General features: G+C 28.2%; 1 protein-coding gene across 1 annotated transcript in view; it reads left to right on the top strand.

The window, feature by feature from the left end:
- Positions 1–407: 407 nt before the first annotated feature.
- The window catches only part of LOC100205189 (PIH1 domain-containing protein 1), a 30,719-nt gene continuing 19,077 nt past the window's right edge, over positions 408–12,049 (top strand). The window contains exons 1-2 of the mRNA XM_065791139.1: positions 408–799; positions 6,761–7,021. Coding sequence (XP_065647211.1) covers positions 466–799; positions 6,761–7,021 — 595 coding nt within the window. The 5' untranslated portion in view covers positions 408–465. The remainder of the gene's footprint in view (positions 800–6,760; positions 7,022–12,049) is intronic.

Below are 12,049 nucleotides of genomic sequence, written 5' to 3'. Positions count from 1 at the left end.
AAGTCCTTTTCCATTCATGCGAAACTGTTTAAAACAACAACAAAAAAAGCAGCAATAATTTGTAGGAAAAAAAATGATATTGAAAATTTTTCAAAAAGATCTTATTTACATAAAAATAATTTTATTAATCTAGTAGTTTTATAACTACTTTTTTCAGTAGTTTTTAATTTAACAATAGCAGTTAGTAATTATTTTTTTATTATTTGCAACTTCAGTTTTGCTTTGTGCTTTAAAAACTTATAATAAATAGCTATAAAAATTTCCAAAAAAACGAACCCCTGTTAACTCTGGTATTTTCAGTCAAGCTTGTTAGTTCTATTGTTGTTGTTGTTGTTGTTATTGATGTTGGTTGTAATGTTGTCATTACTATTATTATTATTATTATTGTTATTCGTAGTAGTTATAAGTTTTAACTTGTTTTACATTTTATGTACTTATACTACAAAGTATAAAATCTTATAAATAATGAGCAGAAGTGAAAGTTTGTTAACTGGGGAGGTAGACAGTTCATCTTTTTTATATAAAAAACTGCTTTTTGATTACAAAGACAATTTCGGACAGACCAATAATGATCAAGAATATAATTTGGTTACCCCAAAACCAGGCTGGTGCTTAAAAACAAATGTAGATAGCGGTGAAAAAGTTTTTATAAATATATGCACATCTGATCTTGTTTTAAAACCAAAAGATTTGACAGAAAATGAGGTGCGGAAAATTGTTGAGTCAGAAGATCCTACTAAATTTAGAATCCCAATGGGTATTGGTGAGCCTCATAAAGAGAAAGATAAGTCTGATAAAGGTATATATTTTAAAAAATATAAATATATTAATATATGATATTTATTTTATATAAAAAATATTTAATGAAATTAATCTCATTCTTTCACCGGTTTTTTGGTCATTGAATAAAGTTTTGACTTTTTACAAACATCTTCTATACTTGTGTATGTTTTATAACTGTGTATGTTTGTGTATAACTTGTGTATGTATGTGTATGTATATGTATAACTTGTGTATGTTTTATAATTATATGATATAAATTATTTTAAATATATTTTAAAGTAATGTTTGCTTGCCATTGTGTTATTATGTAGTTGCTTATAATATGTTATATATTATGTAGTTGCTTACCATATATAAAATATATATTTATATTTATTTATCATGCTAGAACTTATTTTTGCTCTTAAGTTTTCCTCAATATAGCTTTACTTTAGCAAAATCTTTGAATAAAGTGGTCAAGAAAAATAAAATGTTTAGAATATTTTATTTTATTTATAACAAGCTGGAATGATTAAATAGCAGACATAAAGTTGAAATACCATGGCTTTTAAAAATTCAAGGTCAATTAGATTTTTGGCTATTTAATTATCACTTAGAGGCTCTCCATTATGTCAACAATTTACTCTGGCGATTATTACAAATTTTCAAATGAAAAGATTCACCAAAAGTTGGCTAAAATTTCTACTCCCTTTGACTTAATAATAAAATAAATAATAATAATAAAATGCAAATAAAATGAAAAAAAAAATCAATTTCTAACCAGTATTCAAGAGATATTTCAATTGGTAAATACTTGGCACACTTGAAGCAGAAAAATGAACAGAATCAGTATCACAAGGCAGGGCTTGGAATAGCTGTCGGACATTGGACATTGTCCGGCACTTGTCCAACCCGTATTTTGTGTGCATTTATTTTATAATCATTTTAGTTGTTGCAAAGTTGTTAATAAATTTAGTACTGTGTATAAACTTTATTTTTTGAACTTTTTATTTTTTATAAACAACAGAAAATGAAGTTGAAAACACAGCAATGTTAATTAATTACGTCATTTTTTTGAGCTAATTTGTTTTTTCAAAGATGCCTAAGGGTTTGTCCATAAATTATGCAGCGCTACATTTGCCAATAAACAAAACTAAAAAGATCAAAAAATTTCCATCGCAGAGCCTTAAATTAAGTAATAATAAAAAGCTCGTTAAGTTTAGTGAAAATCGCAGCATAATAGACCTAAAGATCTCCTACTACTATTTTAAAAATAAATTTAGCATTGCGTAATTTATGGACAATCCCTAAGCAATAATTTTTTTTTGAATTAAGCAGCCTGGTTTTTATTATTCATATTAAAACCTTGTCATTAATTATTAATTTAAATTTATATTTCAGTATTAATTTTATTTTTTGTCCGATGGTTTTTATAAATTTAAAACAAATATTTTAGCTTTTAAAACCCCTTTTAAACTTATTTTATAAAAATTTTAACGTAATAGTTTTTTAATGCTTATAGAAACCAGTACTTTTTATTTCACCATTAAGTTGAGTTTTAGTATAATATTCTTCGATAATTTAATTAAAATATGTTAATTGTGAACAATCATTAGAATTAATTTGTTACTTTATTTAATAAAGAAATAAGTAAACTTAATAATTTTTGTATTTATTGTACTTTTAATTTATAATAATTTACAAAGCATTTTGCATAGTATGGTTTTTTTAAAAAATGTAATATAAATATATTTTTCTTTTCGAATTTTAGTTTCTTGAGATTAGATTTTTTCTTTTTCTTTTAGATTTTTTTTTTTTAGATAAGTTATTTTTTAAATTTTCTTATTTTCAGCGCATTTTTGAAACACCTAAAGTTCTCAAAAACTGCCATGTTCAAGTTGTAAAAACAAAATATTTTATGTGTGGTCAGGAATGGCGTTCGATTGCACTTCTTTAGGTTTATCAGACATGTTCGCCAAACTTGAGTATTTATTGGACAAATTTTCTGGAACAAAAATATTTGTTATTTTGAGCCCTATTTATGTATCCTAAAGTATTTTTTTTTTTTTTAATCCAAATTTCATGTTATATTTTGTATTTATATGCATATGTAAACATCATTATGATTAATATGATCATCATAATCATTATTGCCGTCGTCATCATCATCATCATCATCATCATCATCATCATCATCATCATCATCATCATCATCATCATCATCATCATCATCATCATCATCATCATCATCATCATCAGGTTTAAACCTTCCTTATTTATACTGTTTCTCTAATATAAACAATCTAGGGCATTTTCTTTCCTTAACTAAAGCTCATTCATTCAATATGTAAGGCACACTCTTCAAGTTTTCTTACTTCTACTTTTACCATTTAATCCTGAAGCTGCTACATCTCTACATGCTGATTCCTAAATCACTTTAATCTTCCCTAACATTAATTTTTTAAATCTTATTAATTATTAAATTTTTTAAAAATTATATGCCTTTTTTTTGTCTTGTTAGAGTCACATCACACATCCATCTCATCATCTTCTCTTTCGGCAAGTATACCAGCATCTAAATAAATAGCAAGCATATATTTTTTTAACCATATTATATATGCATAAATGCGCATCTTTGCATGGGTTTGATCCCTTTACTTTTCCCTAGAATAGGGCAGAATTATTTGGAAAGAACTTTTTTTTCTAATTTGGCTAAATTAAATTTAATGGCCAAATTCTTCCTGTTATTCCAGTTTAACCCATTGTTGAACATCCAAATAACTCTGGTTTCCAATGCTAAAATTAATGCTCAGTTAATTACTTATACAGTTTGTGCTTCGGCAAGATTTCCATCATAGTCTTAGAAAAGTGTTTTCCAAATCTCTCTTCAAAACTATTAAAAAGTGCTAAATAAGTAGTTTTTAAAAAACTCTAGAAAAGACTTTGACCTCTCCAATTATCCTACGATTAGTCTACACTCTGTTATTAGTTTCTTTATGTAAAGTTTTTGAGATTATTAAATCATTTCTTTCTAACTGCGGTATTAAAGTTGTTCTTGAAGGCCTACACTCTTCTTCATTTTGAGTAACTTTAAGAGTACCACAAGGTTCTATATTTGCACCTGCATTGTTTTTTATCTGTAATAACGATTTTCATGAAAATTTTACATCTAAAGTAGCTATATTTGCTGATGACTCAACTTCATACTTTTGTCTTGACAAAAAGTTTTTACTTTTTGGTTACTTGGAACAAGCAGCAGATTTTAAATCTGATCTCTCTTCTGTAACAGCCTAAAGCTTGCAGTGGCTTGTGGATTTAACGTCTGGAATTAAAATCCACAAGCCACTTGCAGTGGACTTAAGTCTGGACTTAAAATCCACAAACCACAATATTGTTGCAATATTGTTGGCATTCCTATATTGTGGAAGAACAACCTTCTTACTCTCAGACAAAATCTGAAAGCACATCGTAAATGTCACTAAACCTGCTTTATCTACCAAGCTTGAACCACTCGCCCATTGTTGTAATGTTGCATTTCTTTTTACTACAAATACTATCATGGTCAATGCTCAAACAAGCTATTATCTCTATTATGATAAACCTAAATTCATTCTTGCTTAGCTTCAACAAGTTACATCCTTTTACTGTATCTGTCCCTTCATGCTATTAAAACTTTTATTAATACAGTTTTTTTCCTTGCACATTAAAAAAATCTTATAACTCTTACCCATCTTTATGATTTTCTTTTTTATATGACTTACAACTTCCTAGCTTTTTAACCCTATCCTTTATTTTAAAGTAATTCATAACTTAATAGTTGTTGCTTGCAACCTTGTTGGAAGTAAATATGTTTAAAAATATATAAATATATGCCAGTATTTAATAAATAGTAAATTAAAATTATAATATATTGTCGGGAATAGTGCAAACCATGTAACTGGCATTGGATAATACAGCGTATCTGTTATACAGATTTTTACTGGAGAAGGTTAAAACTTTTTTTATTTTTTTATTTTAACAGATTTTGGGCTCATTTTAGTATAAAGAGTGTTATTCATGTGTTTTGCCAACAATAGATATTTGGTGTTAAAGTTGATAATATCCAATGATAGTAGCCAATGCTAGTTACACTATTTTGCACTATCCCCAACAATATAAAGTATTATAAATTTTTTCCTAGCCCCAGAACCTTATATTTTTGCCAGGGCTGGGTTTACAAAAAGTCTCATTTTTAGACAGGGGGGGCATAGCCCTGGTCACTTCCTATCTAATATGCATTAAATGATAATAGAATCTATATCCAACAAACGTTTTTAAATATCTTGGTGTCTTTATAGGTTTGCACCTTTCATGAAAAGTTTCTTAGGCTTAACTAATAATCTAAGCGGGTTGTGTTAATAACATAAGTATCTATATCATGACATATGTGCAATAAATTTCTTCTGGTGTTTTGATTTTTTTAGAAATTTTAAACTTTTTAAAAATTTTTCTCTTAATAATTAAAAAAGATTTAAAAAAATAAAAAAGCAAATGGTGAGATTCGAACCACAGCGCTTTGCATCAGAAATGCTGCAACCTAACCACTTGCCCATTTAGATGTGATGTACTACGCGTTTTAATAGTATTTGATAAATAAAAGACTTTATAAAGCAGCAAATAAATGCTATAAATCAAAATTAAGGAGATACTGCTGCAATGCACTTTTTAAGTAAAAGTTACACAGTAAAACTTGATGTATGTTTTAATATTACATAGTTTGAACTTTACAAAAGTTAGATATTTGCATACACTTTTGTTCACATTTTCTTAAAAAAAAAGGTCCTGCAACTCTTTCTTGCCATTACTTGGTCGCAATGGCTGCCATGAGTTCCTTTTCAATCACTCACAAATGAGCATTGACATGTTGTTCAATATATAATATGATAATTTAAATTTGGATATAATTTAAGCAGCGTTTATTTAGAAAACATTAAGTCTTAATTATTTTGTGTAAAAAATAATTTCACTGTAATTTTGAAATAATTTATTTTTTTGAATAAAAATATACTGTTTAATAAATTTTTTATTCTTGAAAATTCTTAAACAGAGTTAAAAAGATAAAATGCTTTATAAAGATTAAACTTTTCCTCGTTTTTAATCTAAAGTTTTATAGTTAAAAAACTTTATATTAAGTATGGTTTCAAGATTAAAAATTTAAATTTTGAAGTTATGTAAAATATCTTTGAAACTTTTTTACTTGAATAATTTTTTTTTCTTTGTTTTTACAAACTAATAATTCATACATAATAACATTAAAGTCTCTCCATCATGAATTAAAATGTGTGAAAACAATGAAAAAAGTTTTTTTTTTTAATTAAGAAACCAAGAAGCATTTTTAAGAAAATTCTCTTCACAAATGGAATTAAATTCTTTTTCTTTCTGATTAATTCAATTTTTATAATTCAATATCACAAAACTTTACTTCAACATAAGTTTTATTTATGAATATATATTAAGAATATCTGCTTGGTAACTGATGGAATCTATCTATAAATTATTGTAATCTTTATTAAAAATATTATATTAAATACTTATTAAAAAAATTTTTTTTTAAGAAAGTAAACAAAAGATTATTAACTTATATATAAGTTTGTTTTAAAAAAAACTAAGTAAAATAGTCTTTTTCAAATACCCAATTTTGAATTCATAAGTAATATTTTTTATTGTTATATATTTAAAAGATTTTTAACATGGTTTAAAGTTAAATTTAATTATAATGCAGTACTTCGAAATAGGTTAATGGCGCAATTTAACTTTTAACTATGTAAATATGTATGCTTAATTGAGTTACATTTATATGTTTCGCTTTTCCGCTATGCTATAAAGTCTTATAACAAGGTCTGATTATTACTATTATTATTATTGTAATAGGTTATTTTAAAAAAAAATGTGATTGAACTTTTTAAATAAAAAATTGAAAAGTATTTTTTTCTTAGATTATTTTTTTATATATATACAGATGTGAATGCATATGACATAGTGATTCATCCAGAGTTTTTTGAAAAATGCAAGAAGATCCAGTTTTTTAAAGAATTCTTTATCATGTTAGTTTTTGAGGGAATTGAAAATAAGTTCAATATTTCTTTATCACGGGAGTATCGTATATTAAAGAATCGTAAAGCTGTTGGTTCTTTAAGGATGCAAAATGTACGAAGTAAAGCTACTCCAGTCATAATGGATATGGATTCATCAATGTATGAACTTGAGAAAGAAGCCATTGGTATGCTTTAATTTTTTTAACTGTATTGGTTTACCTAATACATATATACATACATGCATACATGCATACATATATACATATATACATACATACATACATACATATATACATACATACATACATACATACATACATACATACATACATACATACATACATACATGCATACATACATACATAAATACATACATACATACATACATACATACATACATACATACATACATACATACATACATACATACATATATACATATATGTATGTATATTCTGAATATTTTAATTTTTATTTTTTTTACTGTTTATATACGTTGACTGACAAATAGGTAGAACGTGTGAGGAGTAGGGCGGTTCAGCTTCTGTAGACAACAAAATTAAAGTTAACCAATTACAGAGGCAATTTGATATTTATGTTCCTTTTGACCTATAAAACAAAACTATGAAATATTATTGAAATCAGATAGTATTTAGAACTGCCTTTTGGGACCTAAAGTTTGCAGGTTTTTCATTTTTGGGCTTGATTTTTAAAATATTTACTTTTGTACCTTTTTCCAAGAGCTAATTAGTAATTACTATTATTACCTGCAAAGAATTTGTATTTTGTATTTATTTACTTATTAGTTACCAAAGATCATAGATCACAAATAAAAACAAAACAAACAAAATGGTGGAATCTTGACTGCAGACAGCAATTTTAAAACAAATTTAAAATAAATAAAATAATGCAAAACATTTTTTATTTACTTACTTATAGTTACCAAAGATTAGGTTATAGAACTAATGTAAACAAAGTGGTGGTTGGCAGACAGCAATAATGGCTGAACCAAGATCAAAAGCTTACATTTATTTGATTGGGGAACCAGAGCCACATTTTAGTGGCAGAATTTTGCCCACAAATTTGAAAGTTTTAAGAAAATGTTTTTTCCATCATAAAAAGAACAGTCAAACTCTAAAAGATGCCATAAAAACTGTAGTCCAGCAGTTGTGTGAGATCTAGGCTAAAGCTAGAATTCCAACTGCTGAACATAGAAGTGTTGTTCGTAAAACTGAAGCTTTATTGGAAAGATACACAAATATTTCAAAGAACAAGAGTCTTGGTGGGCCAGGACAGCAGGTAAACGAAGAAGATTTTTTGAACTCAGTAAATTGTCTTTTTGATATTGCTTACCATGATGTATTGAAGCTAATAAAAATAAAAGAAGATCAAATATTTCTTGCAGACTTTAGCAGACAGTTCAGAAAGAAAATACACCATGGGAGGTGTAGATAGAATTTTGGCAATAACAGAAGAAAGTAAAGAATCAAGAATACAAAAGGAAGAACATGGTATCAAAGAAGAGGAGAGAAAGTGAAAATCCAAAGAATGTCTGGATATAGAAAAAGAATTATTGTCATAATCAGATAGTTCAAGCAAAGCAGACATTGCTATATCTAGCGATGAAGACTATATGGTTCAACAACATAACAATTTTGTTAAGGATCATTGTCAGGAGAAATCTCCATCAACTTCTAAATGTTTAAAGGTATCTGCTTTAGATGTTATTCCTTCAGCACTTGCATCTGCACTTGATTGTACAAATGTAAGTGACAGAAAAGCAGCATATATCTTAACAGCAGTCATCCAAACGTATGGTGATGGTGATATATCAAAACTACCAATATCTTGTAGTAGCATTAGAAGAAGCCAAATAAAGTATTATTTTCAACATTATGCTAACGTTAAGGCAGCGTTTAGTTTGGAGGGACCTTTGGTTATTCATATTGATGGAAAACTTTTGCCAGCAATTTCAGGTGGGCCCAAAAAAGTTGATCGTCAGGTGATTCTAGTTTCAGGATTAAGAACAGAAAAACTTTTGGCTATTCCTAAAGTGGCACAAGGGACTGGTATTCCACCTCTAGGCATACAGTTCTGAGTTCCTGGTGCTTTTCACCACGCAAGATGGATATCTAAAATAATTTATGTTTTAAAGGTTTTCTTATTTCAAACTTAATTTAAGCTCACCAAACGTAAAAGTTCAGGGTGCTTGGAATTTGGTTTGTTTGTTGCTCTTATCTATGTAAAAGCATGGATAACCTGCTCATACTCATGCAATACTCCATTCAACGATTTAAATCTCATAAAAGCACTTTATGGAATTTTAATTCATTCTAATAAGTTATTTCAAACATTTAGAGTTCTTTTTAGTAAAAGTTTAGTTGAAAAGATTTAAAAGATTTTCTGACATAATATTACTTTATTTGCTTTGTATGTTAAAGTTCTTCCTATTTTTAAATCATTCATTTAAATTGAATTTATGACAAGCAAATTAAGCTTGTTAAAACAATTTTAACTTATTTTTATTTTAAATCTGAAAGATTAAAAAATGTATTGCTATCTCAGCACATATACCTTGAAAGTAATACTGAAAAATATCTGTCAAAAATCATTATTCGAAATCCTAACTTCAAATAATCATTTTTTAAACTGTATCTTCAAGGTAAGCTTTTTGCAGGGTCTTAAAAGTCATCAGTTTTCTTTATAAATTTGTTTTTAACAACCATTCATTAAAATACCTTTCTGCAATCAACCCAAGGACTTAAGGTCGCAAAATTACAGTGAGAATGCTAAAATAGAATTCTTTTCACAAGCACTATATCTATCTTTTCAGATAGATATAGTGCTTCCACCCGTAGTTGCTGAGCAATCTTTATTTAAAATTAATCAAAAAATATTTTATAATTTATAACAAATAATTAAATCCAATTCCCTTTAGAGCTTCTAATGTAAGTCTTTGTTATGCTAAATATATTCTATGCATCAAGTTTTAAGTATTAAAAATAGTTTTTAGTGTTTAATTTAAACAAACAAAAAGCAAGTATTTAAAATAAATACGATATCGCTAGTCGTTTTCAGAATAGAATAAACAGTGTAAAGACTATAACAAACTCAATTACTCAGTACTTTTAAATTAATTTATTTCACTCTTTTCCAACTCTCTAGCGTTCTTTCAATTTTGTTGACTGCAAAATTTTCATGGATTTTTTGTAAAAATTATTTTCCAAGATTTTTATAAAAAAAGATTACCGGGATTTTCATAAAGTTGAGATTCATCTATCTATATATTTTGAGAGTAGGCATAAAAAAAAGTGACCATGTTTTTGTCAACTCATATATATATATATATATATATATATATATATATATATATATATATATATATATATATATATACACATATATATATATATATATATATATATACAGGGTGTATACTTAATTTCTGACCCCCTATATCTCGGTTTAAGAATACGGTATTTCAACACATACCATTTTATTACTGTCATATCAATTTAATTAGACAAAGAATATATGTTAATAGTCAGTAATCAGTATTTTGTCCATTTCTTTCTATGCATTGGGTAATTCTCCTTGGCAGGCTTTCTACTAGGCGAAAACACTCTTCTTGCGTAATGGCAGCCCACTCCTGTTCAACTCGTCTGATCAACTGTTCACGATTACGAGGTCGAGGATTGTGTAAAACACTGTCCTGGAGTCTTGACCAAATATGTTCGATGACATTTAAGTCGGGCGAGTTGCCAGGCCAGTCGTCCACACTGCTGGAAAGTCTCTGTTGATCACATTCATTGTTGCTCTTGCCGTGTGGCAAGTTGCTCCATCTTGCATCAGAATAACTTTATTTCTCACAGGAAAGATGGTCTTATCATCAGCTGCACGTTTGTACACAGGTAGAATAATATCACGGTAATATTTTCCATCAACAGTTTTATTTTGCTCAACAACAACCAGATCAGTTTTGCCATATCGAGAAATGCCGCCGGCTATCATAATCTTGAGACCGAATTTCGGACGTCGAACATAAGGTATTGACTCTGGTGTTGTTGTACGTACTCTTTGATTTTGACGGTTTGGAGCCGGATATAATTTAATTGGACTCTCATCAGTCCACAATACGTGAGCTCGTTTCACTTTACCATCCGGTGAGTCATCTGCGAATCCCTCTTCTTGCAAACGAGTGCAAAAATTTACGCAATCAGTGATGTTTTTCTGCGACAACATGGGTTTCACTTTTTGTGTATAGGCATGCTTTCCCTATGTGGTCTTGCGCAAGTATTTACTGATAGCACTGTGTGAAATTGTTTTTCCTCTTTCTTTGTAACTGTCTGAAAAATTCAGTTTCTTAGCTACAGTTCTCGTTCCAACTCCGACTTTGTCTTTGACCCACTTTCTGACCTTGTCCTTGGTTCTTGGTGAAAACTTTGTTGGCTTTCCAGGTCGCTGAGCATCTGTGATGTCACCCTCTTGTTTTCTTGCCCACTTCCTTACAGTATTTCGAGAAACTTTACACTGTTTAGTGATTTCTTTAATGCTTAATCCTTGACTACATAAAACTTGAATTCGGTGACGAAGTAACTGTTTATCAGAACTCATTTTCAGAGTAAATTGCTAAAAAACACATGTTATATAATACATGTTAGTAACATATACATATAATACATATAAATACACACAGAGTAATTAATGTAAATCATAAACAGACACCAAGTATCACTGATATAAATAAGGCAAATAAAAATAATGCTGATTATTTCTTGTAGCCAAAATGCTAAACATTAAAAAAGTGTAAACTTAATTTCTGACCCCGGTTTCGAAGATTAGCAATACGTCATAAACAGTGAAGAAAAAATGTGTTATTAATTGGCAAACTAAGATCACATATTAAGGAGTAATAAGGACAATTTACTTAAAAATCGTGCTAAAACTATAGTCATAATGCCAAAGGCCGTGGAAGACAAGGAGAATGAAAATATCATTTTTATGTATGTTGACAAAACGGCTCCCATAAACATTTTCTGAGGTCATATCCTATCTGAAGTGAGCGTTTTACGTGCAGAAAGTATAGTTACACCAAAATACATACTATAGTATTTTTCGGGCTAAAGTAGCATTTAAGAGAGCAACTCAAAATCTTGTGTTTGTAACATGTGGGGGGTCAGAAATTAAGTATACACCCTGTATAATTTAACTAA

The sequence above is a fragment of the Hydra vulgaris genome, chromosome 02, assembly GCF_038396675.1.
Source record: "Hydra vulgaris chromosome 02, alternate assembly HydraT2T_AEP".
Taxonomy (NCBI): domain Eukaryota; kingdom Metazoa; phylum Cnidaria; class Hydrozoa; order Anthoathecata; family Hydridae; genus Hydra; species Hydra vulgaris.
This window is presented reverse-complemented; position numbering and strand designations above follow the sequence as displayed.